General features: G+C 41.2%; 1 protein-coding gene and 1 non-coding gene across 8 annotated transcripts; both read left to right on the top strand.

Moving 5' to 3' along the window:
• Positions 1–1,312: 1,312 nt before the first annotated feature.
• On the top strand, positions 1,313–26,915 carry ckap5 (cytoskeleton associated protein 5). 7 transcript variants are annotated; one of them, XM_018763838.1, is made up of 46 exons: positions 1,313–1,423; positions 5,870–5,959; positions 6,489–6,682; positions 7,652–7,858; positions 8,035–8,206; positions 9,998–10,130; positions 10,439–10,536; positions 11,262–11,375; positions 11,459–11,563; positions 11,658–11,747; positions 12,100–12,264; positions 12,391–12,519; positions 13,984–14,130; positions 14,228–14,326; positions 14,404–14,514; positions 14,660–14,752; positions 14,839–15,024; positions 15,284–15,378; positions 15,473–15,530; positions 15,669–15,794; positions 15,978–16,117; positions 16,394–16,568; positions 16,763–16,876; positions 16,962–17,090; positions 17,495–17,689; positions 17,870–18,002; positions 18,215–18,315; positions 19,293–19,382; positions 19,614–19,739; positions 19,825–19,974; positions 20,228–20,431; positions 20,715–20,850; positions 20,936–21,129; positions 21,586–21,761; positions 21,933–21,956; positions 22,121–22,294; positions 22,498–22,618; positions 22,727–22,906; positions 23,539–23,726; positions 23,850–23,925; positions 24,054–24,242; positions 24,449–24,586; positions 24,669–24,752; positions 25,558–25,720; positions 25,930–26,072; positions 26,272–26,915. In XM_018763838.1, the coding sequence occupies exons 2-46, from the start codon at positions 5,903–5,905 to the stop codon at positions 26,497–26,499; spliced, it is 6,150 nt and encodes a 2,049-aa protein (XP_018619354.1). In that variant the 5' UTR covers positions 1,313–1,423; positions 5,870–5,902; the 3' UTR covers positions 26,500–26,915. The 7 variants fall into 7 exon arrangements, with proteins under 7 accessions (XP_018619354.1, XP_018619359.1, XP_018619355.1 ...); XM_018763839.1 differs by lacking the exon at positions 1,313–1,423 and adding an exon at positions 3,348–3,568 and having other exon boundaries at positions 26,275–26,915; XM_018763837.1 differs by lacking the exon at positions 1,313–1,423 and adding an exon at positions 3,349–3,568.
• On the top strand, positions 23,253–23,361 carry LOC114911957 (small nucleolar RNA SNORD67). The gene has a single exon (XR_003798020.1). It is a non-coding gene; the product is annotated as a small nucleolar RNA SNORD67 (small nucleolar RNA).
• Positions 26,916–27,535: the final 620 nt, after the last annotated feature.

Here is a 27,535-nt window from a genome sequence, read left to right as displayed (position 1 = left end):
CCAACATAAAATCCGTAGCATTGTTGTCTCTAAATAATTATTAGAGTTCCACTGACAGACTCAACAGGTTAATTATCGAGGAAATGAGCGCAGTGTTTGGAGAATACTGTTGATGACTGTAAATCATGTAAACACTTTAATGAAAGGAGTGTTACCAGTGGAACTAGATAGAAAATGTAGAATTCACATTGCAAGTCTAACGAAGTACAGGGCTTGTTTATTCGAGAGATCGACAGTCAAAATAAAATATATAACCGATTCATTATACTAATAAGGCCACCTAGTAGTAGATGTGGAAACGCAGGAAGAATAGTCTACGATAATACTCTGTCAAAAGCACCTGCTGAATCTGACGAACAGTATGTATCTTAAGTCTAACCACTACTTTTACTATTGCGTATTATATTGGGGTAAATTTTACATTTACACTTATTGATTAGCAGACGCTTTTCTCCAAAGCGACATACATCTGAGAAATACAATTTGTGCATTAAATTGAGAGACGTAGTTGCAGACGTGTGATTCCACTGTGTGTCTATGCATCGAATCGATGTTTATCGCACGAGGAGGTGCATAAAGCTCAGAATAGACGATTCTTGATCACCTTCCTACAAATCTTTTTCTTTTTTAAGGTACACAGATATTTACGTACAAATTGTGACAGCCAGCTGCCCAAAACATCAGAAAATGTATACTTTTCGGTATAAACACAACTAATGGGGGCGCAGCGGGCTTGGCCGGATCCTGCTCTGCGGTGGGTCTGGGGTTCGAGTCCCGCTTGGGGTGTCTTGCGATGGACTGGCGTCCCGTCCTGGGTGTGTCCCCTCCCCCTCTTATGTTGCCGGGTTAGGCTCTGGCTCGCCGCGACCCTGCTTGGGACAAGCAGTTTCAGATAATGTGTGTGTGTGTGTGTGTGTGTTGTGTGTAAACATGACTAACTTTTTTTCACGGATTAGAATGGATTACCAGCAAGCCTGGTTCCACACACTCACACTGTCCAACTCGACAGGTAAAAATTTTTCCATTCATCATTTCCCATTATTAAAATCTTTATTCAATAATTAAATGAATCCTGAAAACTGTCATGCCACTAATAAAATATAAAATAAAACACAACTACCTCTGAGTTCAAATCAATGCGTAAAACTCCGTCCGATCCGCTGACTTTCCTTTCGTACACAAAAAAAGTGTGTGGGGGGGGGGGGGGCACCTTTAATTCAAACTAACCAATCGAGCTGTAGAATGTTGGTCCATTTTTAGCCAATCAGCGTTGCCCTTACTACAGCCTAAGTATTTTCAAACGAAGGTTTTACACTGACATGCCATAACGTACAAGAGGATCTAGGGAGCGCGTTTATTTTGTTTTCTGCACGTTGAATAAAAGCTTTTTTTTTTGTGTTTACGCAGCGCAGAGACTCTTGAGGTAACATTTTCCACATGTGTTTCGTACATTACTACGAATATCTGAAATAATAAGACTAGTAGGAGCGCGTAGGCTTTCACACATTCTATCACTACGACTGTGTTGTTTATGCCGCGTATGTTTTGTTTAGATGCTGTTTATGCATTTAGCCGTCGGTCGATAACTACACCTTCTTTAATTTAAATACTGTCGTCGCTGTTAACTGACGTACTAAGTTAGTCTAAGCCACCCGTACGCATGATGATGTGTCAACAAACAATGCGGCGTGCATTGGATTGGGCGGTGTGTGAGAGAGAGGTCCAGTTTTGCTGTTGCTCTCTTCAAGTTCTTCTTGTCTCAGTTACAATTTTGTTTTGTTCTAATACTGTCATGTTTGGACACAATCATTATCTTCCATATTGGGCAAAATTCGAGCTGGTTAATTTCAGGTGCTCTCTAGCGGTGGAAGCAGTTGTTGAGAATTATCATCATGTGACAAATTTAACTATGAATTGAATACCCATGGTCTAGCCTAGTTAAACACTGCCTATGGCTTCATAGTAGTAGTAATATTCGTTTAAGATCTGTTATGACTGATATGCAGTAAGTCATCAGGACAAGTTGAACAACTTGTAGCGCTAAGTAATAAATAAATGCTCCTTATTAGCCTTACCTTTACTGTAGTGATTTGGGTGCTCCCATGATTAATACCTGGATGATACTGGCTGTATGTCACAAACCCACAGTGTAGCTTGTGCTCTCATTACTGCTGGGTTTGTGAGCTGTCATTTCTTATTAATCTTTGCTTACCTGACTCTTTTGCCCAAGACACCTTGCAATGTTAATCAACTTGATAATGATTTACCCACTTGCACTGCATTCTATCCTTGTTCAGAGTAAGTCCCTGGATCAAGGGTATTGCAGGAGGTGTGGAATTGGAACTGGTAACTTTTAGATTACAAGGGAACAACTCCGTCTGGGAGACAACCTTCTGACACACCAGTAAAAATAGATCCTTTGCATCATCTGACAGTTGCACAGTGAAAAGTACGGAGGCAAAGTTCAAGTCTTGAAGATGGTAGTACACAGCACAGTTAAAAATAGTGGGTAAAAACTGATATTGAAAATCACGCACAAACGGAACACCTCAAAATTATGGCAGTTTCATTGAAGCTGCTATGTGTAGAAACAAAATACTATTTCTATTTTACAGAATGTGGAAAGTAAATAATGCAACTACTGGAATATCACATGATTGCCTGACAAGGTACTTTTACCAGATCACCTGCTGGCTTATTTCAGGTGGTAAAGTGGAAAAACCATTCAGTTATTGAGCTATGTATGTATGTATTGTGTGGTCTTAGAATTGTCATATTAATATGAATACAGAGAATTACTGTAGAAAGTATGATGGATTCTATATATATGTGTGTGTGTGTATGTATTTACATATATATATATATATAGTGACAATATTAGGGCAAGTAGTGTCATGGTTCGAGAAGTTCTGAGGGTTGCTGATTTGAATTCCACAACTGTTGCAATACCCTGGATTAAGGTGTTTAACCTGAACTGATGCAGTGACAGAACACTTCTTTGTAAATTGGTGTATTGCGTTATAAGTTGCTTTTGACAATGTGTTCTGTCAATCAGGACTGTAAACTGGCAGTCAGCGTGGTAGCTTCGAACCCATCCGTGTGCAGATTTCATTTTCCTCCGTTTCATCCACAGTCAAAGGCATTTGTATCAGATTGGGGTGAGTGGAAAAAGAGAGATTCAGATTGTCCTGCGACAAACAGTCAGTATCCCGTCCGGGGTGTATCCTCGACCAGTCAGTGCTTACCATGTAGATTTCTGACCACTATGACCCTGCCTTGGGATAAGCATTTATTTATAAGCTAGTAATAATATTTATTGTGTGGCGGTGTACATGGTTTAAAAACGTGTGTTGGCGCACAGCCCTTGTTGGAGCGGGTGCGCGCCTGCGTGCGCGGGCTCGCTACTCCTCCAGCTCTTCTTCCCGCTCCGCTCCGCTCAGTTATCGTTGTCTCCGCCCGAGCCCCTCCCTCGGACTCTCCGCCCTCGAAGGCGTTTCATAGCGGCCCGGCGTAGCTCATGATCCCGCATCAGCTGCAGACACCCTCCGCCGTCCTCTCAGACGCGCAGGTAAAGTGGCACGGTGACGTTTAGCGCTTCGATTTACCCGTCGCGGGACCGGACACGCTCGGGCGCGGCGGCCCGGAGATCCTCCGCTAGGCATCGGTGTGTGGCGTGCGGTGCGGTGCCTTCGCGGCCTGGCCGTCTCGGGGGGGGGGACACTAGGAGCCCCGGCTGTGCTGAAAACAATGGCGTGGGGATGTGGTGAAGCAGCGGGGCGCCGCGCAGTGTCACTAGTCCCCTGTTGTTCTAGTTGTTAGTTATGGGTCGGGTCCTGCTTGGGCGACGGGCCCTGTCGGTTGTCGTGTGCGTACTAATGGCGTTGAAGGCCGAGCTCGTTCGCTGCGGGCCCGCAATGGGAGCGGACGATGCCGCCAGAGAGGGCGACTTGCACAGACAGCAGAGCATAGGCTATGGATACACACCTGTACACCCGTCTGTCTCACCGAACGAGCAGCACCTTCCACGAAGGCAGTCGCGGCCGTTCAGTTTGTTAGCGTTAGCATTAGCATCAGCATCCGTCGTGTGGCTGCGCCTTTAGTTTAGCCGCCCAGCTAGCAGATCCGCAGATCCACAGCTCAGCGCCTTTCGTAAACATCCTCATACAATGGCCGCCCCGTTGCTTTTTCAGCTCTTCGTGAGCTCTGCATTATCCGATTATTACCTCTTCGCTCCCATGAACCATCATGTCCCGTTGAAATTTCTCCAGTATATTCTATTGCATTCATTCTTGTTCGGCCTCATTTTATTTGACCGTTTTCATGAGGCTGCCTGCTGCTGGGTGCTCAGCTGCCGGCTAACGCCATCCATGTTAGGGTTTTTGTTCCGTGAAGAATATCAGAATGTACTGGCACTCACTGCGATTTGGACCTTCTCAGCTTCTGTAAAGCTCCCAACAGTGTCAGTGGTGGTCTTAAAATCGCATGCCATTCCTCCCCTCCCCTAAAGTCTGTTGCACGGAATGGATGGCGTGGACCTTGAGCTCAGTCTCCTCGGAGAAACGGAGCTGGGTGCCCGCCAAGCGCAGTGCTCCAAGCCGCTCGTTCACATCACGGGGGAGGGGATGCCGGATGGTGGTGGTGCAGATACATACTGTAGCCTGTAGCGCTCGTGCGGTAAAAGGCCCATCCGTTGCGTGGTTTCGATCGCTGTGCCTCCGCGGCTGTAATGGGCCGAGAAGCGCGTCTCGCCACTTTCTCTGTGGACGTCGTCGTCGTCGTCGTTGTGTTTCCTGCTCATACAAACTGTGCTCTCGGCTCCCTCCCTGTAACTCCCCACTTGGCACAACACGTTTCAGTCACTCACTAATATCCATCATCTTGCATCATGTGTCTATTATGCTGAAGTGCTCTTGAAATTTGATACCCGAAGTGCATTTGCTTCAGCAGCTTTGCTTTTTAAGTTTTTTTTTTTTCCCTGCATCACATCTTCATCTTTGTATTCCAGTAATATAAGCTGTGTAAATAATTGTAACGTTAGCATTGTAAGTCGCGTCAGTACATGAATAAATGTAAATGTACTGCTACTGTATGCAAGTTTTTAACTTCACTGCAAGTGGCTCCTATTGCTCCTTCACCTTCGGATGAAGCGGGAAGAAGGATGAATTCTTTTGCGAGGCTGTAAAACATTCAGCAGCGCATGTTTGTCATGGCCTTTCCTTGATCTTCTTGCAGAATAACCTACCATTTTTTTTGCGAGTTTCCACTAAATCCTGGCTGCCAAAATTTCATGCCCCTAGGCAGTATTTCTGCACCAAGTGATTAAAATTGCAATTAAAATGTTTGCTAGTATAAAGCATTCTATTCTCACTTCAGTTTTACGGTTTTCTGTAACTTTAAAAGGTTGTTTTTGTCATTTTGCTATTTTATTTACTTTGGTGTAACTGCATTTTGTGTCATGTTGAATTTCTGTTTGCGAATTTTCCTGCAGCATTTGTGTTTTTTTGTTTGACGTTCATTTCTGCACTCTATCTTAAGATGGAAAATTTCATATATTTTTCCATTTGCCAGTAGGATATGTATACAGAAGAGGTTAAAGCAGTTAGTCTTTGCAGTTGACTCCAACTTGCTCTTTTTGTTTCAGAAATGTCACCCTGTGTGATTTAGAAATGAACATCAGCTTAGCTATGATTATATATATTGAAAAACTTCTCAAATGTCTTGAACCCTTTTTTAGTATTGCTTTAGGGACTTAAGACTTTATTAGAATTCCATGGCTGTGGATGTCTATACATTTTTTTCTGAGTAAAATTGAATGCTGCAATATTTACCAATATTACAATGCTCATGTTTTTTCTGATCTTCCCCACAGTTAAATATTTAAGTCAAAGTGATACAGAACACCATGGGGGATGACAGTGAATGGATGAAGTTGCCCACTGATCAGAAATGTGAGCACAAGGTGAGTGTTCTTAAACGCTGTGCTGTTCATGACTTTCCTGAAACTCGTTGCTTTCTGTTAATTTTGGTTTTTCAGCCCAGTGCGGTGTGTGTAGCCAGACTGTTTGCATATGAATCATTCTCTGCTTTTAATTTGTGAGTTTTTTTTTTTTTTTTTTTTTTTTTTTTTTTTTTTTTTTTCTTCTTTTCTTGTGATGGCCTCTCGGATTTGCACATATATATGTTCAGCTAGAGTAAACTTTTTAAAAATGAAAGACTCACAAACATTGAGCCTTTAAACTACTGGTGTGAAGAATCAAGTCTCTTGGTTTTGAAGGGTATTATTAGTAATGTAGCTTTAGATCTCAAGTGATTGTCTGCATAAATTAGAGCATCAAATTGGGTTATCTTTAGCAATACCTGTGGTAGAATAAAAATGGGAAGCATCTTACTTTTTGGATATGCTTTGCAAACCTTTTTTTTTAATCAGATTATTATACTACTCTTTTGATGCTTATATATTTTACCATTGTACCTTTTTTCACTTCTAGGTATGGAAAGCCAGATTAAATGGGTATGAGGAGGCCCTGAAGCTATTCCAGAGAATAGAGGATGAGAAAAGCCCTGAATGGGGCAAATATTTGGGACTGATAAAAAAGTTTGTAACGGACTCCAATGCTGTGGCTCAGCTCAAGGGCCTAGAGGCTGCGCTTGCTTACGTTGAGAATGCTCATGTGGCTGGCAAGTGAGTACTTTCTTGTATTTAAGTTGAATGACAAAGCACGTTGTGTGATTGGTTAGGAACGGTTTAGTCACGTCTGTGGTTAAAAGAAATCCACAGCTGTTTTTATGGGTCTCTGTTTCTTTGTTAATACAGTATTCCTTGTTGGACCCTGAGAGCAGCAACAGAGTAGATAGGATCCTTAAGTTATTTGTGGAGTGTCATCAGACCTATTTATGTGAAATGATCAGCCCAAGACTTTTTGACTCAAGGATTTTATACTCTGTATGTGGATCAGATTGCTTAAAATGCCAAGAACACCGATCAATAATTGGACCTATTGTTGCCACAAAGTTCACTAGTGTGCTGCTTACCATAAGTCTTGCAAAACAGTCCTGTGTCTAAGTAATAGTATGCCTTGGTTTTTTTAAATTATTTCTTTGGATGTCCTCATCACTCTTTAAAATAAACAAATGTTTGTATAAAGGTTTTTGTTGGTAGTCCTCAGAAGTATTTGCTACCATGTTAAGTTGATCACTGTAATGCTGTAATAGCCTTTATGTAAAAAAGCTGAAATCTGACTCCAGCAGTTCTTAAAGCAGTCTATGTAGTTTTTAAAGTGTAATTCTTCCACAACAAAACTTGACTCATGGCACATGTTGGTTAACTTTGTCCACTTTGACACATCTTACAGTTAACCTCCTGTGTATCATTTAGCTATAAAACTGGAAGCACTGAACTATACTGTGGAGAAGGGACCTCATCTTAATGTATCTTAATAGCATTAGCCCCCGTCTTGCATTAAGATGAGGTAAAAACTTAGCTCGGCATTAACAATGCCTTTTTCAACGGTTAATGGGTAGTATGGTGGGTTTCTTTTTTTTTTAGGCCTGTCATTTTTAGAACTAAGGGAAAAGTCCTTCTTTGTCATGTTTTCATTAATGACCAGTAAGCTTTTATATTTAATCTAACATTGCAAATGTACTTTTTCAGGACAACTGGTGAAGTGGTCTCTGGAGTGGTCAGTAAAGTGTTCAATCAGCCCAAAGCTCGAGCCAAGGAGCTGGGTACAGACATCTGCTTGATCTATATAGAGATAGAGAAGGCAGATGTGGTCCAAGAGGAGCTGGTCAAGGGGCTGGATAATAAAAATCCCAAGATTGTTGTGGCATGTGTTGAAACTATAAGGAAAGCACTTTGGTGAGTTTTCATGAGTTTGCATCTGAAAGGATGTACTTGCTCCATTAGATTTTTCAGAAATGGGAGACATGATGCTTTCTATATTGCCTCTTAGGGTTTTGAGATATTGTAATATGTTTAGTGTGGAGGATTGAACTTTATTCTTGCTCTAATGTCTTAACTTATATTCCCCGTAGTGAATTTGGCTCCAAGATTATTACCCTCAAGCCAATTGTGAAAGTGTTGCCAAAACTGTTTGAATCTCGAGAAAAAGCTGTCAGAGATGAAGCCAAATTGCTTGCAGTAGAGATCTATAAGTGGATCCGTGATGCTCTTCGGCCACCCCTACAGAACATCAATTCTGTCCAGGTAAGGTATAAAATGCTGTTAAAGGGAAGTATTTCGTTTTGGAAACCTAATTCCTTAAGGTTGCATGAGGGAGTAATTGGTTTCTTAGGCATTGTATATCTAATCTGGTATCTTACCTATTGTATGTACCATAGTGGCACAAAGAGTAGTGCTGCTGTCTCACAATGCCTGGGTGGTGTGAGTGTATATGGGTTCAATCCCTGCTCGGTCTGTGTGGAGTTTATGTTCTCCTGCCTGCATGGGTTTCTTCTGGGTGCCCCAGTTTCCTCCCACAATTGACATGTTGTTCAGGTGGTTTGGTGACTCTATAATCACTGTGTGAGTGTGTGTGAGAGTGAATGTTTCACTGATGTACAGATGAGTGACCCAGTGTAAGTGTATGTAGCAGTGTAAGTCACCACGGTGAATAAGTTGTGTGGGCTGATGATACTACATAGAGCTCGTTGGAAGTTGCTTTGGAGAAAAGTGTCTGCTAAAATGAATAAATGTGATTTTGAAGTGTTTTGGTTTCTTACAAAAAAAAAAAAAAAAAAAAAGATGTTGTGTCAAGGTAAATATTTTCATGTGAACAGTCAATTTTCCTCTGTACATATGAAATAAGTAGTGGTTAAACAGTCTCACTCCCATGGTCAGTGAACTCTTGTTGTTGTTAAGGGTGTGGTTCTTAAGCCTTATTAATTGCTCTGAGTAAGGTTTGTCACAGCATGTAAGGATAATTATCTTTTAGGCTGAATAGCAGTAGATTCATAGTATCGCAGTTAGTAAAACATTAATTTCTGTGGAACAACAGTGGATTTTGAACAACGGATGACAGCCAACTTTTTTTTTTTTTTTTTTATAAATAAAAATTGGGGAAACAATTCAAATGTTAATGAAGATAAAACCCAGAAACGGGTGTCTGTGAGTACAAACTTTGAAGAGTGGGCAGACGTGTCACAGCGAGTAGCGCTGCTGTCTTGCAGCGCCTGAGTGGTACGAGAGAACGTGGGTTCAATCCCAGCTCAGTCTGTGTGGAGTTTGCATGTTCTCCCCATGTCTGAGTGGGTTTCCTCTGGGTGCTCCGGTTTCCTCCCACAGTCCAAAGACATGCTGTTCAGGTTTCCCCTTAGTATATGAGTGTGTGTTTTTTCCACTGATGTATGAATGAGTGACCCATTGTAAGTAGTGCATCTAGCAGTGTAAGTCACCGCGGTGAATAAGGTGTGTGGGCTGATAACACTATGTAGTACCAGTCAGTAAGTCGCTTTGGAGGAAGGCATCTGCTAAGTGAATATAAACATATGCTATATTTGCTGATATGACCCAGACTTGGTGAATCCCTCTCTCAACTTGGGAAACAACCTTTTGTTCACAGGTTGTGCCACACTGATCAGACTTCTATTGTTCAGGAATGTTCACAGCTATGTTCAAATTTATTTACATTTTCAAAACATTGTGTATTTGTGTGAGTGGTGTACAAAATGTTGAACAAAGGATTTTCAGACAAACGGATCTCCTTCCTTCCGTATAGTTTGTCCTGGGGATGGACTGTTCTGCAGGATTATTGAACACAGATCTGGGTTTTTAATTTTTAACCCCCCCCTCCCATCCTTCCACAGTAGTCCACTGCATGGAAGGCGAGATCACTTTTACTTACGACTGGATTTGTGCATGTTTAATACATGTTAGCGTCTTTTGTAGGATTATCACGTCGCATGGTTCATAGCCATGTTTCCCTCTGAAGGTTAAATTGCCAAAGATGCCAACCAGCAAGTGACTAATTACTTGAATTGAAACAAATGTCTCTTTCAGTTGAAAGAGTTGGAAGAGGAGTGGGTGAAACTACCAGCATCGGCCCCTAAGCAGAGCCGTTTCCTGCGCTCACAGCAAGACCTGAAAGCTAAGTTTGAGCAGCAGCAGGCAGCTGGTGGAGATGAGGTTGATGGTATGGCTTTTGTGATTTATACAGCTTTTTCTGTTAACTGTGGGGATTTTGACGTTTTCTTACAAATCTGATGATCAGTACTTTCTGTGTGGTTGTAACACATCTATCAAAATGGTATTAAGTGGTAATGTTGGCTTCCTGGGCTAGTTCATTCATACCATTTGGTGTGGATTTTGAAAATTTGTGCCACTATTGCATTGAAGATGTACTATATGAATGTTTGGTGTTGTGGTCCAGTAGACAGCTAGATATCTTGCTTTCCTCTTATTCCTAGATTATGCTGTAATATGATTGATCTTTTCTTGTAGGTGATGATGAAGAATGTGCTCAGCAGGTTGACCCGTATGAGCTTTTGGAGGCTGTAGAGATTCTTTCAAAGGTGCCCAAAGACTTCTATGAAAAAATTGTAAGTTTGAAGCGCTTCTTATTTAAATTACAGTATTAGCTGGCAAGGCAGTGCTTTTTATACTTGTATGATTGTTACTCTGTTCAGCTTTTTTTTTTTTTTTTTTTTTTTTTTTTTAATTATAGTGCTCAGCCCAACAGCTTGTCTCTGCTTGCTGTATACTGCAGTGCATAGCCCTGCAGCACAGTATGCATCTACTAATCTTAGTTAAGAGTGGAAGAAATGACTCCTAAAACTAGTACAGAAGAGAAATGTTATGGAAGTCCAGGGTCACATATTTAGAGAGAGACATTTTACACAGTTTCTAGAGAGGATAGTTGGTCTCCTGTATGATCAGTATGTGGGCAGTAACTAAACTTTAAGTCAGATGGTGACAGCAGTGAGCATCTGCAGGTTGATCTGGTGGTGATCATTCCTGCGGTGTCATTTTGGCAGTTGAAGTGGGAGAAAAACAAACATGTCTGTATGTGTGCGTTTATGTTTCTCTCATGTAGGAAGACAGCAGCACCAACGGCCTCACATCTGGTGTGCTAGAAAATAATTGGGTTTTGAGTATCTGTAACTTGGTTTAATGGGTTTCTTCAACCATAACTTTAGACTATTCCTCTGTTTATGGGCTGTATAGCTGAAGGTCTTTTCCTGAAGAGCAAATTAATTCCTAAGAGAATAAATTTCAGAACTGCAATCCTCTCAGATGTAAAGTTTGTTTTGAATCTTCTTTTCAGGAGGCCAAAAAATGGCAGGAGAGGAAAGAAGCTTTGGAAGCATTGGAATCCTTGACAAAGAACCTTAAATTAGAAAATGGGGACTATGGTGACCTGGTCAGAGCACTTAAAAAGGTAAGAAGTTTTTGTGCTTGTTCTGCCATGTATTAGTGAATGGTGCTCTTTATTTATCTATCTACCCCCCCCCCCCCCCCCAGGTTATTGGCAAAGATGCTAATGTAATGCTAGTGACACTAGCGGCCAAATGCTTGGCTGGACTGGCTTCTGGTCTTAGGAAGAAGTTTGGGACATATGCAAGCCATGTAAGTTTCTCTTTGACGTTCAAATCTTGTTTATTCGTTAAATTGAAGTGTTTGTTCTCTTTGCGATTCTAATTTGACCACTCTGTTTTTAAAGGTGGTGCCAACCATTTTGGAGAAGTTTAAGGAGAAGAAACCACAAGTTGTCCAGGCCTTACAAGAGGCTATTGATGCAGTCTTCCTAACAGTGAGTCAGAATGGTTCTGGTTTTTCAAGGTTTCAATGACTTGGTGTTAAGGTTGGTGCCATCTCATTATTCTGATTGACTAATACACTAGTATGATCTTATTCAGTACACACTTGTTTATTTAGATGATGCCTTTCTCTGAGGTGAATTACAGGCTGAATTTTGTATGCTAAGCTACTTGATACGTTTTTACTGCAACGGCTTGGGTAAGTACCTTGCTTAGAGGTACTTGGCAAGAGCAGGTATTCAAACTGGGTTTCTTTAATCAGAAGGTGGTGGCTCTAACTGCGGTACTACCCATTTTCCTATGTACAAGACACTTGCTAATTGTGATTTGTTCTTAATCTTGTAGACATCTCTACAAAATCTAAGTGAAGATATTTTGGCTGTGATGGACAACAAGAATCCCTCTATTAAACAACAGGCTTCGCTCTTCTTGGCAAGAAGCTTTTGTCATTGCACCCCTTCCACGTTACCCAAAAGTCTTCTTAAACCATTCTGTGCAGCATTTCTTAAGGTATGATCCCTTTCCCCAGCTCAGTTCTCTTAGTTATACGTTCTGTAGTATTTCTTTTCCCTCAAGTCAGCTGTTTCCTTTGTTTCAGTTTGGACAAATTCTTACTGAATATTCTGGCTTTTTCAGCAAGTGAACGACTCTGCCCCTGAAGTGAGAGATGCTGCCTTCGAAGCTCTGGGTACAGCTATGAAGGTGGTAGGAGAGAAAGCGGTCAACCCCTTCTTGACTGATCTTGACAAGCTTAAGCTTGACAAGGTGAGCTATATAATTTTTAGTAGTTTTTGTTGACAAATACTTCTTCATCTGAAGATATCTGAATTGCAGCCTGAGATCTAAACTTATGGAGAAGGATGGCAATGGATTGCAGTCTGTATTTTGTCAAATATGTACCAACAAGTCTTTAACTTGTTAAATTGAGAATGTACTTTAAATTTAATGCGATTTACCCCCCAAAAAAAAACCAATGCTTCCATCAGGTAAGATGGGAGTACCCTTTGAGAAAGTTAATTAGGGAAAGAGGTGTCTGCAAAAGTCTATAGTGAAGTGCAAAGCAACCTGTATTTACATGAAAAAGGCAAACTTCACCATACATATCATATGTTACAAATTACATTACCCACAGCATATCTTCTAGGTTCATATTGCATTTACAACATTACTTAAGTACATATCAACAAGGTAATAACAAATACTGATACATGAACTATAAAATTTTGTCTGAAATCCATGGAAGTGGGGTCTTGTTACTATAATTGTTTTAGGTATGAAGTTGTCAGTGCCAAGTTCTTTTGAAGGAGAAGTGTTAAGGCAATTTTTCATTGAAGTTGCAAGTTCCTCAGTCTACCCTTTGTCAAATCTTTACTTCCTGCACATGAATGTAGAAGAATTTTATTTGCAAATTCTTGGGCTTGAAAGGGAAGCCTTTCCATATATTTTATGCATTATACTATGCATGTTTTATCACAATGGATTTTCATTTGTGCTATGGTGTGCATTGTAGGCTGACGACAGATGTATAATTTTGTAAACATGAAAAGAATTATGACTATTGTAACATACGACTAAACAAAAGTGTTAGTCAATGTAGTATACAGGGCGGCACGGCGCTACAGCGAGTAGCGCTGCTGTCTCACAGCGCCTGGGTAGTGCGAGAGAACGTGGCTTCGATCCCCACTTAGTCTGTGTGGAGTTTGCATGTTCTTCCTGTATCTGCATGGGTTTCCTCCAGGTGCTCTAGTTTCCTCTCCCAATCCAGACATGCTGTTCAGGTTCCCCCATAGTGTGTGTGACAGTGTGTCCCACTGATGTGTGGGTGAGTGACCCATATCTAGCAGTGTAAGTCTCACCATGGTGAATAAGGAGTGTGGGCTGATAACACTACATAGAGTTAGTTCATTGGAGTTGCTTTGGAGAAAAGCATCTGCTAAATGAATAAATGTAAATAGTGTAATGCACAGCTATGATCCAGGTTGTAGTTATGGCTCATTGAGTTGGCTGGTGATGCTTTCAATGTGACAGACAAGTGCTTAAAGGTTGAGACTTATCAAATTGTCAAATGGTACAACTTAATCTGTCATGACTAATCTGTAGCGCTATGTAATAACTGTTCAACGTGATACAATTACATGACTCAATGTTGGCAAGAAGTCAAAATTCATTAGCTTATTTTTACTGATGTGGGTTACAATGGCATTAATGTGTTTCTGAATCCTTGAACAGATAAAAGAATGTGCTGATAAAGTAGAACTGGTAGGTGGAAAGAAAGTAGTGGCAGAAAAGGAGAAATCAACATCAAAAGCCCAGCCCCCTGTTGAGGTTCCTGCAAAGCCTGCCTCTGCTCCTCCTAAGAAAGCCCCTGCAGCCAAGGTGAATAACACAGTAGTTCTCCATCTCCAGATGTTTTTGTGTCCTAATGCAGAATTATCCATGAAATTGTATTGATTTTTCTGAACTGATCTGGCAGCCTGCTGGACCACCCAAGAAGGCAAAACCTGTGGCAGCAGTCAGTGCTAAAGGAAAGAAAACCTCAGAAGTTAAAGAAATAGTGGAGACGGAGCTCTCTGTAAGTATATGCAAACACAGCAAGGGGTTGTTCTTCAATGTTGCTGATGTCCTCTTAATTGTCATTATTTTTCTCAGCTTGAGGTGTGCGAGGAGAAGTCTGCTGCTGTGCTTCCTGCTTCCTGTATGCAGATGTTGGACAGTGCTAACTGGAAAGAGAGACTGGCCAGCATGGAGGAGTTCCAAAGGGTGAATTTTTCAGTTTTTTTTAAATGCACTTAGATGACAGAAATATTTGTAGTACTCTGTTATGCTGGTTAGCCTTGCCTAAATACAGCATTGTCTTGTTACAAGCACTATATACATGGGATTAGTGTAATTTTGTCATTTTCAGGCTGTTGAACAAATGGACAAAAGCGAGATGCCTTGCCAGGCTCTTGTCAGGATGCTTGCGAAGAAACCAGGCTGGAAAGAGACTAACTTTCAGGTATAACTTTTTCTTCCTTTGGAGCTATATGTATGTGTTGTCAAAGCATAGTTATCACTGTTTCCTGCATTTTCTATTGGGTTCAGGTGATGCAGATGAAGCTTCACATTGTGGGGCTAATTGCACAGAAGGGTAATTTCTCCAAGACCTCTGCACTTGTGGTGCTGGATGGGCTGGTAGATAAGGTGGGAGATATCAAGTGTGGAGTGAAGGCCAAGGAGGCCCTGACTGCCATTGGAGAGGCGTGCTCCCTTCCCTGGACTGCGGAACAGGTAAATCCTTGTTGGCATTAGCCTGCCACCATGTCTGCTTTCAGCTGCTGTTTTTTGTAAACTAGAAATGAGTTTTCTGAATGTCTGAAACCATATGTGTTATAAGTTGAAGACCCTTTAGTAAAGGCAACCAAAACAACCAGTCAATACATCTATATGTGTTGATCACAGGAGACCTCCAGCAGTTTGGGTGTTTGCATTTACTTTGTTTTTCCTCTCCCCTCCATGCTTTGTAAAAATGAAAATCTCTCTATTATAGGTTGTGTCCTTAGCTTTTGCACAGAAGAATCCTAAAAACCAGGCTGAAGCATTGAACTGGCTGGCAAATGCCATGAAAGAATTTGGATTTTCAGGGTATGTCTCCAGAACTCATACTTTTGTAAGTAATTTACATAGGAAAGGTCTGTTACATTTATACAATACTAAAATGCTGTTATTTGCTCTTCAGGATAAATGTGAAAGGATTTATTAATAATGTCAAAACTGCTTTGGGTGCCACCAATCCTGTGAGTATACAAACATCTGGTATGTATAGGCAGTGCTATATTTTACGTTGTGGGGAATATGTAAGAAGTTTGGAAAATGTGCTTATTCAACAGTGTGCATTTCTTCTTGCTGTTGGCTAAAGTTTTCTTCTGTGTTAGGCTGTGAGGACAGCTGCCATTGCACTTTTGGGAGTTATGTATCTCTACATGGGTCCCCCCCTGCGCATGTTCTTTGAGGATGAAAAGCCAGCTCTCCTAGCTCAGATTGATTCTGAATTTGAGAAAGTATGTATCGGCTTCAGAATCGAAATGGTCTGCATTTTGTCAAAATTACCTTGTCATAAACTACAACATATTGTGTAAAATCAGTTTTCTATATTGTCTTTATATCCCGTCATCTCTCACCATGGCTTCTGAAGCAATGTGAATTTATTTTTGTGCATCACTCTGAGATTTTGGTACCTTCAGATGCAGGGTCAGTCTCCACCAGCCTCTATCAGAGGTTTCTCAAAGAAAGGAGCAGAGGATGAGGGAGAGGAGATTGAAGAGCAAGAAGACGAGGGCGGTAGTGGTGACTTCATGGACCTTCTCCCTCGAACTGATATCAGGTTTGTCTTCTATGTGTATCTCTTTCTATTAGACTTGACTGTTTCACCATTCCTTTTCATTGATACCTGAAAGAATAGTAAAATGATTTAACAGCTTACAAACTTGCTTTTTTAATGTTCAGACATCAAATTCTGATTAGCTGAAAACTGTAGAAAATTGCATACAACTTGCACACATGGGCACTAATGGTTTCACCAAAGCTTTGCAAGATTTGCAGATACTGTTGCTTTAGACAAATTATTTTGCAGTTTGGGTGACTGACCTTTTCCTTTCAGTGAGAAGGTGACATCTGAAATGGTGTCAAAAATAGGAGATAAAAACTGGAAAATTCGAAAAGAGGGACTTGAAGAGGTCACAGCAATCATTTCCGAGGCCAAGTTCATACAACCAAATGTGGGCGAGCTTCCTATGGCGCTGAAGGGTCGCCTCAACGATTCTAATAAGATTCTGGTATGAAGTATGCCGTTGGCATGATAGATACTTAGTGGCTCTGGGGTGTTAACCACATGACTTTATTTGAAGTATGTTCACAATTTTCTGTAGTCTTCTGAGTATTGACATTGTAACATGTTTACTGTAAAAAAAATTTTTTGCTGCAACTGGCTCTAGTTTGAAATGACTTTATGGCGTTTGATACCTCTCAGGTTCAGCAGACGCTGTCGATACTGCAGCAGATTGCCACAGCGATGGGCCCAGCTTTGAAGCAGCATGTGAAGAACTTGGGGATACCCATTATTACAGTGCTTGGAGATAGCAAGGTGATGCATGGGAAGTAGTGTTGTGTATGCATGTCGGCTTCATAGCTCAAGTTTTTCTCATTCGCTTTTGCCATCTCTCCTCCAGGCCAATGTGCGCGCTGCTGCCTTGACAACGCTGAATGCTTGGGTGGAGCAGACAGGCATGAAGGAGTGGTTGGAGGGAGAAGACCTGTCTGAGGAGCTGAAGAAGGAGAATCCCTTCCTCAGGCAGGAGGTAGGTAGAATTGAGTATAATATAGCTATCTAAGGAACTGAGGAACAGCTTCTTTCCTAGAGCCTTGGTCTCCATCACACCCTCTTTGCCCAACCAGAGAAACTGATCACAGAAGCCAGTTGCCACCTCTTACTCTGTCAGATCCACCCCCAAGGCTGTGAAGGACTGAGGACTTCAAAGTTTTAATCTATTTTAACTGTTTTCTCTGCTGCTGCTGTTCTGATGGCTGCCACACAAAATTTCATTGTATTGCATACAATGATGAAGTATCTAAGGTTTCAGAAAGGTCACTTGCAAGTTGGATTAAAGTTTTATTCAATCTTAGATTACATAAATTTGCACAGACTATAGTCTTGAGTCTCTTACTAAATTAAAAACCTTAGTCCTGGTGCTCTCCCCTATAGGTGCTGGCTTGGCTGGCAGAGAAGCTCCCAACACTGCGTGTGGTTTCTCCAGACCTCATGTTCTGTGTGCCCTATCTGTATGCCTGTCTGGAAGACCGCAATGGAGATGTTCGCAAGAAGGCCCAGGATGCACTTCCAACCTTCATGATGCACTTAAGCTATGAGAAGATGCTCAAAGCCACTGGCAAACTTAAGGTGGGGTCCTGAGCTGAAACTGCAACTGGCTTCCTGAAACAATAATGCAGAATTTAGTGTCTACTTTTTTGTGCACCTTTTCTGTGTTGCTACTGCCCAAATTGAATATATAGCTTAATTTCTGGTGAAGGAAAGTGGCTTTGGTCCATGCGTAAGATGTCTTCCCCCCCCATCCTTCAGCCAGCTTCTAAGGACCAGGTGGTAGCCATGTTGGAGAAGGCTCGAGCTGTCATGCCGGCCAAACCAGCTGGTCCTGCCAAAGCTGGCCCTGCCAAAGCTGCACCCAGCGCCCCACCTCCAAAGGCTTCTCCAGGTTTGTCCACTTTCCTTCCATAGAGGGGAAGAAGACTTTTTAGCAGTTTAACGACTGCATGTGCTATACTTGTATTTAATAAATTGTGTGGAGGCAGTTTTGCACAGATCTTGTTTTAAATGTAAATTGAGTTTTAAGGGACTTGTGTACTGAACTTACCCATTTGTTTTTCTGTACTCATTTAGTATTTCTATGACATTTGTTTTTTAAAGCTCCAGGTAAATCCCAGTCAGTCAGTGAAGATTCTGGAGTTTTTGAGTCTAAATCGGACACAAAGAAAGTAAAGCCTGGTGGACCACCTGCCAAAGGAAAGGTGAAAACTATTCCCTTTGTTGCTCTACTTAATCCTGTTTTCAGGATGTTCTTTCTAAAAATCTGTCTCACACTTATTTCCCCCTCCTCCTATAGAGAATTGTTTTTGGTAGAGGAGGTATTATGGAAGAGGAGCCCTCTTACTACTTTTACTACTAAAGTAGTACTTTTAATAATTATCACTAATCTCAAAATGGAAGTATGAATTGTAATAGCCTAAGGTGATCTATCAATTTTTTTTCCTCCAAATGTTTACCATTTTAGAAATTTACACAATCTTGCACTTTCCTAAGCTTGTGTTGGCACTGGAGTCTCAGTCCTTAGTTTTTATTCCAGCAATTTTCACAGAGAAGTGTTGCCATCAAGACAAGTGATTCTCATGGGTAAATCTTATGTATTTCTAGAGCCATGCAAGTTCCAACGAATTTAATTTTTAGTTAATTGGCTAATCTCTTAACCGGGGTTGGTAATGATTCACTGGTGGGGTTTTGCATTTCCAAGATAGACCCACAGGTTTTCACAGGTGCCTGAGGTTTGAAATGGGGAATGTCTCTTTAATGTAGAAATTTTAACAAGTTGATCATAAGGATATAGTAAGATCAGAAGAACCAGTAATATGCGTCAGATATGAGTCCATTATGGTCTGACAGTCCATTATCTTGCACACTGGCTGAAACCGCTCGTCCCAACTGGAGCCTAACTCGGCAACACAGGGCATAAGGCTGGATGGGGAGGGAACACACCCAGGATGGGATGCCAGTCTGTTGAAGAGTGGGACCTGGCCAAGCCTGCTGTGCCACTGCCCCCCCATAGAAAGTCCATTATAAAATACAAATTTAAAATGACAAGCAATTTCTGTTGGAGACCTTTGTGTGACTTTCTCCAAGATCAGTATATTCTATACTGGTGTAGTAGTCTGAGGGACCCTTTAAGATGTCCCAGGTTTTCCTGCTCATGAACTGATTTTTCTATTGATAGAACACCTCCCAAGAGTTGAACGGAAGCGTGGATAAAGATGATAGTTTCAGTAAACCTACCAGATTATCAAAAGGGAAGTCAAGTAAACAGGTACTGCTGGTATAAATCACTGGTTGGAACCAGTAATATCACACCTTGGGAAGGTTGTTCACTGGGTTTTTAAAGTTTTATAGTAGTGGGCCTTGCATATCTTGTCAAGTCACTTCAGTGGATCCTATTAATGCCAACCCTGTTCACATACTTATCTACTGCATGTTATGTGGGTCTGAAAGTGCAGAATATGTTTTTAGCAATAAAGTTAGTAAACACTTGTCTTCACAGAATGTTCTTGGGAAGAAGGCTCCAGTTAAGACCAGTGCTAAAGATGAAGAGGACAAATCTGGTCCCATCTTCATCATGATCCCCAGTGGGAAGGAACAAAGGATAAAGGAAGAGAAGGCACTTAAGGTCTGTCTTAGCTTTCAGCGCCCTCAGGTTGACGGTGTACCTGGGTATTTACATGTGTATGAACATATTAATCCTTGCCCTGCAGGTTCTAAAGTGGAACTTCTTGACACCTCGTGATGAGTATGTAGAGCAGCTGAAGAATCAAATGTCTACTTGTTTGGCTAAGTGGTTACAAGATGAGCTGTTCCACTTTGACTTCCAGCACCATGTGAAAGCCATCAGTGCCATGATTGAGGTAATATACCTTCATTTATGAAATTGCAGAATTGTACTTGGTTTTTCCTGAACAATCTGACAGGCACTTTCTTTCAAATATGAGAATTATTACTCTTAACAATTGGTTCTGTTCTTACAAGGCAACTAGACCATGTAAATATCATTATGTAATTTAATGATAAACCACAAACATCTGCAAAAGTGTTTAATTTATGGAATAGTGTATGCTAACCTTTGACAGCATTAGGTGTAACTTTTTGTTTTCTGTGAAGCACATGGAGGATGAGAAGGAAGCCACTATTAGCTGCCTGGACCTCATCCTGAAGTGGTTTACGCTGCGTTTCTTTGACACCAACACCAGTGTGCTGATGAAGGCTCTGGAGTACCTGAAGCTGCTTTTCTCAATGCTCAGTCGTGAAAACTACCACTTAAATGAGTTTGAAGCTTCATCTTTTATCCCTTACCTTATCTTGAAAGTGAGTCTACTGTTCCATTCTGGTGTGCCACCAAGATTATCTTAAATTGCTTCAGGATTGTAGAATTACTGCAGATATCTTACCTTGTGACTTGGTTTATAATAATGCAGCTGTGGACTAGTCCCTACTTTGCTATATATTAGCGGTCTGTGTCCTAAAGGCTGTTCTCAGCAAATTTTCGTCACTTGATATATCCTAAGATGAATACTTTTGGGTTGCTTTCTGTTATGTGAAGAAGCCAATGTCCTACTGAGGTTATTTGAGCTCACCTTTATCCACTCAGGTTGGGGAACCAAAAGATGTGGTCCGTAAAGATGTGCGTGCCATTCTTACCATGTTGTGCAAGGTTTACCCTGCGAGCAAGGTTTTTACCTTTCTCATGGAGGGTACCAAGTCCAAGAATTCAAAACAGCGTGCAGGTAAGGGAAAGCATGGCATTTTTAATTGCGGATTTTTGAACATCGAATCTTGAGTCCTTACTAAAATCGTCTTCTCCTTACGCAGAATGTTTAGAAGAACTTGGCTGTTTGATCGAGTCATATGGAATGAATGTTTGCCAACCCACCCCTGCAAAATCCCTCAAGGAAATAGCAATTCATATCGGGGACCGAGATACATCTGTGCGCAACGCGGCCCTCAACACTGTGGTAGTTGTGTACAATGTATGTGGGGACCAGGTCTTCAAACTCATTGGCAATGTAAGTGTTTTGGAAATTCCTTTAGAGTCAAATTTTGCTCCTGGGAGATGATCAGGTTCCAAAAGTTGAACCACCAAGTGGTCAAAGGAGGCTTAAATTGAGGGTCCAGACAGCTGAATATTGTTTCTTTGGGGATGGGGACAACAAAAATCTGCTGTACTTATCCCACCTGGACCACAACTAAAATATTCTTTGGTTACTTCTCACAATTTCTGTGCAGTTACAGTTGAAACAAAAATAACTGAACTTTGTACTGCTCATTGGAAAGATTTAGAATTATTTTAATCTGCCATAATAGGATTTGCCATAAATGAAACAGGATGTCAGTCAAATAAAGCCCCTTCTAACAGTGTGCAGCTGTTCTTCCCAGACACACAGGGAACTTGTAGCAAATGGAGCCCTTGAAGTGAAGGTGTTGAAGTGCCCTCTAGTTAAACTAAACCATACTGTTAACAGCTTTCAGAGAAGGATATGAGTATGCTGGAGGAAAGGATCAAGCGTTCTGCCAAGAAGACACCTGCTGCACCTGCCCGGCAGGTGGAGGAGAGGGCTCAAAGAGCACAACCAGGAAACTCCAACGCCAGCCTCATGCGGAAGCCGCCACCACCAGATGAAGTCCCTAACAAGCTCAAGTATGTAATGCAGCATGCACTTAGATTTCTTCTGTATGTTGTTACTTCTGTGGATTATTTATTTCTACAGCACCTTTTTTTTTTTTTCCTCACTCTCCATTCTGCTCTGTAAAATCTTGATCTTGAGTCTCTTCTCTCCTGATTTTTTTTTCCTCTGCTTTCCATGGACAGAATTATGTATCGCACTTACAGGATGTAAGTACTTAATGTAGCTATGAAAACTGGAGAGCTCATCTTAAGGTTTAAGCTCTCAATGGTTGAAGGAAGGCTAAATTCAAGGATCAAAACAAAGTGCAGTTACTTTGCTTGTACTAGACACACTGACTGCTGTGTATCAAAACCTTATGTCTCTCCTATAGTCAGGCACGGGCCCAGAATGCTCATGTGGAGCAGTCTCCTCCCTCCATTACTAAGGAGTTTCAGCTGGATCTTGACATGATTGAGAATGATCACACCAGAGTGAGCGAGCTACCTGACCTAGTACAGCATAAACTAGATGAGCTCCTGGAGCCTGTAATGATCCCAGAGCCAAAGTGAGTACTTCTGTCACTTTAACTCTTGTTTGTGTCTTAAACTTTTTCTCTCTACTGAATTTTGAGTTTAATTATACTATTTTGCTGCTTAAGTTGATGTAAATCTGAGTCTTGTCTGGTATTTTTACTATATTTTATCTATTTAAAAAACAGAATTGAAGTTGATTTGTGGGGATATTAAACTGGTGGTGATGTTGTTGCAGGATGCGTGCAGTGTCCCCTCAGTTTGATGACCTTCATAACAGCACTGCTTCCACCATCAACTTTGTCATCTCACAAGTGGCTAGTGGAGACATCAATGCTAGCATCCAGGCCCTAGCACAGGTACAGCCTTTGATTTGCATCTTTTCCATGCATTTGTGTTCAGGGTCGCACTGCATTCTGTGTTACTGAGTTGTGCTCAGCGGGATTTCTTGTTTTGCAACCAAACAGATTGATGAAGTGCTGCGCCAGGAGGACAAGGCAGAGGCCATGTCAGGCCACATTGACCAGTTCCTCATTGCCACCTTCATGCAGCTTCGGCTCATTTACAACACACACATGGCAGATGACCGGCTGGATAAGAAAGAAATCTTCAAGTTGTACAGCTGCATCATTGGAAACATGCTTTCTGTGAGTCTGTTTAGAGGAACACAAAGACTGCCTTAATATTTCTTGCCACTTTTGCACTAAAGTTGCATCATCACAGAAGCACGGGCCAAGCCGGCTTACCATGCATAAACGGTCCTGCCTGCATGGGTTTTCCAGTCTGCAATTTTGAGAATTCAGCCTTATTGTTAGGGGTTATTCTTTACTGTGTTGCCTCATATTCAGAGTAACCTTTGATCTGTTAATTTGCTGTCTTTTTTTTTTAGTGCAAGGGTTTGTTGGCATCAGTTCCTGAACTCATGCTGTAACTGTGTACTGTTTGCAGTTTGGGATAAAGGGCTTGACTTGCAACCCTCCTTGCATCTGAGCTCTCCAGAGTGATGAGTTGCACCAGTGGGTGGGGTGGCTCTGCAGTGGCGGATCTGCTCCACACTGACTCCTGACGATAAGCATAAGTGCACAGGGGCCATCTGACTGGAAGTGCTCAGCCTAGGAATGTATTTTTAGTCATGTCTGAAACCCCTTCTCCCAAGTCAAGGGTTACTAATACCTAGCTAGTTACAGCAAGTTAGCTGCAAGGCTGCTGCTAACCCATGACTCTTGAGTGTGGTGAATCTGGCTGTCAGAAGCCTACCATGTTTGTTGCTTCATTTCAGCTGTTCTCAATGGAGAGCCTGGCACGGGAGGCCTCCATGGGTGTGCTGAAGGACCTGATGCACGGTCTAATCACGTTGATGCTGGACGCCCGTGTAGAGGACATTGAGGATGGCCAGCAGCTCATTCGTTCTGTGAATCTGCTGGTCGTTCGTGTGCTGGAGAAGTCTGATCAGACTAATATCTTGAGGTGAGCTGCTACTTCTGAAAAGGCTCGGTCCTCCTGCCAAGCTCAAGGATTGGCCCAATGATGTAACATTCACACACTTTAACAGGGTCTTTCAATGACATTTGTATGGTTTTTCTGTTCTAGTGCTCTCCTTGTGCTGCTTCAGGACAGCCTTATTTCCACAGCAGGCTCTCCAAAATTTTCTGAACTTGTAATGAAGGTAAATTGGATTGAGGGGCAAGGAAACAAATCTCTTTTTGGTACAGCCCCCCACTGCAAATTTAAAGTACGGAATGTGTAAAACACTTCCCTGTAGCATCACTTTTTTTCTTTTAATATGTGCCCCAGTGTCTGTGGAGAATGATCCGGTTCCTGCCAGAGACCATAGGCACCATCAACTTGGATCGCATTCTCTTGGATGTTCACAACTTCATGAAGGTGTTCCCCAAGGAGAAACTGAAACAGCTGAAGAGTGATGTACCTCATAGGACCCTAAAGACACTGTTGCACACTCTCTGCAGGCTGACTGGTGCCAAGGTGTGCTACCTCTTAAATGTGCAATTTTGACATGAACAAATGGGTTTTTGCATCTGGTTCAGAATGTTGCAGACATGCAGTGTGACACCAAGGAACTGGTTGCTTGCAATGGCTAATGGAGAGTTTTAGGTTACTGGAATGGCAAACCAATGCACTAGACCCTTTAAAGAGCAGTAAAATACTGACTTTCATTACTTTGCACACAGATCCTGGATCACATGTCAATGATTGAAAACAAGAACGAGTCTGAGTTGGAATCGCACCTGAGGCGGGTGGTGAAGCATTCCAGCAACCTGTCAGGCACAAAGTCTGACAGGGGAACTGAGAAGGGAGCTATACGGACGGTACATTTACACACAAATAAATGTATGTATACAAATGCCTTTTTCCATGAAAAGTCTAAGTCCGTTCTCTCTTTACATATAGGATGAGAAGATGTCCAAAGCAAAAGTAAGTGATATCCTGTCTGAAATCTTCAAAAAGATTGGGTCCAAGGAGAACACAAAGGAGGTACGGGTATCCCTTGTTATAAAAACGCTCACTTTTAAGATCACTTGTAGATAAGTTTTTCAGTTTACCTCTCTTAGTTTTAGTTTTACTAAGGGCTTTCAGATACCAACAATACATTGAAGAGAATGTTCTTAAATTGATAGAGTTGGTGGTCTTTGCAGTTTATTTTAAGAGACTCATTTTTTAAGACATTTCACCCCTAGTAAAGCTGCTACTTTACCTACCTAGCATTATTGTATACTTAAAAGCATGCACCTTTTTTGTGTGTAGTTATTGGCCTGCTTCTATAGTACACTACAGATGGATACTATAGATTACTTTGACCTCATGCCATGACTTGAGAAGGATATATCAACCTCAGATGAACCTTTTGCTTAGGTACATAATTATTTTAGGTTACCTGCACTTTGAAGTGAGGCTGCATTTATTTATTTATTTATTTTTTTACACTTTCTGTATCTGGCATACTTAATGTTTACATATGATTAACTGTATACTTTGAGGGAATGGCATTGAGAATGAAATGTTCACAACTTTGAAGGTGGTACAAAAAAAGATTAAACTATTACATACAAAGTGGTGTATGTCCTATCTTTGGGGCAAACAACTTTTTAGACTTCAGTCAATGCTCACTTTAAGGAATAAAATTAGTTGATCTGCCCCCCTTCAAAAAGCTTTGAAAACAAATTGCTATCCTATATCAAGGATGTATTTTTTTTCATAGTCATATATTGCCAGCTAGAAAGACATACGAGTCACCATATGTAAGGGCTTGTCAGAATCCATTTGTTTGTCATATCAACAGGGACTCACTGAGCTATATGAATATAAACAGAAGTACTCAGATGCAGACCTGGAGCCTTTCCTACGGAACACATCACAGTTTTTCCAGAGCTATGTGGAGAGAGGCCTGCGTATGATTGAGTCTGAGCGTGAAGGCAAAGGCAGGACCCAGCCGTCCAATCCTGGTATGGGTGCTGCCACGTTGTCCTCACTAGAACGGCTTGCTTTTACTTTTCGCTCACTAGGTGTAAAGAGAATATGTAAATTTAATAGTTTTTCTCGATGAGATACAAATTCACAAGGGTTAAAGTAATATTTGATACTGACAAACTTGGCTGTAGAAGATATTTAGATTTTTAACCACTTCGTGTCTTTCTCCTCTCTCCCACCCAAGTTATTCCCCAGCATACTACAGATTATGTTTCAGGCTCCAGCTCTGTACCACTAAACGCCAATGGAGAAGAGCTGAAGCCTGCTGTGTACTACGAGAGACTGAAAATACTAAGACAACGCCATGGACTGGAAAACAACACAAAGGTAGCTTATTCTTTTGGCAGCCAGAATTTTCATACGGTGGTGGTCTGTATTGTGCTACAATTACAGTTCCTGAGCTGTGCATTTAAGTGGATTTGATTCAATCCTTTATCATGTCACCTTTATCAAGTATCCCTGAACTTGTGCTTTTTGTATTCAGTCATTTCTAAAGTAGCTAATCATGATCTATTGCGATTGGCAGCAGCATGAGGATGACGACAGGCCTCCGCTGACCTCCCTGCTGTCCAAGCCTTCGGTGGCTTCCTCTACAGACATGCTTCACAGCAAGCTGACCCAGCTGAAAGAGTCCCGTGAGCATTACCATCAGGAGCAGTCACACTCACACAGCCCCTCGCGTTCTTCCTCCCCTGCCACCAATCTTGATGACCTGAAGAAGAGGCTGGAGAGAATAAAGAGCAACCGCCAATAGAGCTGTACCATAAAGCTGTTACGTTGCCCAACCCTACCCTGTATGTATAAAAAAAAATCATTGTATAATATGTGGACTATTTGTTAAGTATTGTGGCACAATTATTTGTATATATTCTAGGCTTCCTAACCACTAAAACATTGAAGTGTTATTCTAGGATTTTAGTGTACAGTTTCTCTGTGCAGATTGCGGTATTGTAATAACTTAACCTGTCCTTTTTTAGGTTTTAGAATCCATAGTAATGTCTTTCTTTGAGCCTTTAACACTCATACTGTTTGTTCATCTTCCTTTTATGAAGTTCTTGTTAAACTTGAAAATGTTGATTCTGTTCGAGAATCAGGACGCATGGCATGAAGTAAATGTTTTGTAAATAAAGTTTGCATTACTAAAAGCTGCTTATTAAAACATTCGGTTTACTTATGTCTCAATGCCTCTTGTATACTGTAGAATCTTACAATGCATTGTTTTGTATTTTAGTAATCATGATTGTTTCCCCCTAGTTAAATGTATAATAAGTGAAATGGCAATAAAGGTAAGTCTTTTTTAAGGAATTGAAGAGCTTTGTATTTTGGTTTATGGATTTTGCTGTGACCAAAAATTTGTATTTACACCCACATAAATCGGGCAACATTTTATGTGATTGGAATTTCAAAATGAATAACTGAGGAAATCACCTGCACCTCTGGAGCTTCTTGCTTGCAACACCCTCAATGTTGAAGTCTTGATTTCCATGGCAAAAATTGTTGGATAATTGGTGTCTTACTAGTGCAGTTTACTTCTCTTGCTTCCACAGAAGTAACATTGCTATGCTTAGCTAATGTTTCTGTGGATAAGGTCAGGTTTCTTCACTTTATTTCACTGGATATGATGTGATAAGTATTCTGCTGAGCACCCTGACTGCAGGAGCAAGACTTACATGAGCAACTCAAGTTCATTTGTACCTACTACGCTACCTGCCGTCCTCAATGTAACAATTCAACTATTATATAAATGTAGATTTTTGAAGGTTTGTTTTAACATGACTATTTGTAAGAGC

The sequence above is a fragment of the Scleropages formosus genome, chromosome 11, assembly GCF_900964775.1.
Source record: "Scleropages formosus chromosome 11, fSclFor1.1, whole genome shotgun sequence".
Classification (NCBI taxonomy): domain Eukaryota; kingdom Metazoa; phylum Chordata; class Actinopteri; order Osteoglossiformes; family Osteoglossidae; genus Scleropages; species Scleropages formosus.
This window is presented reverse-complemented; position numbering and strand designations above follow the sequence as displayed.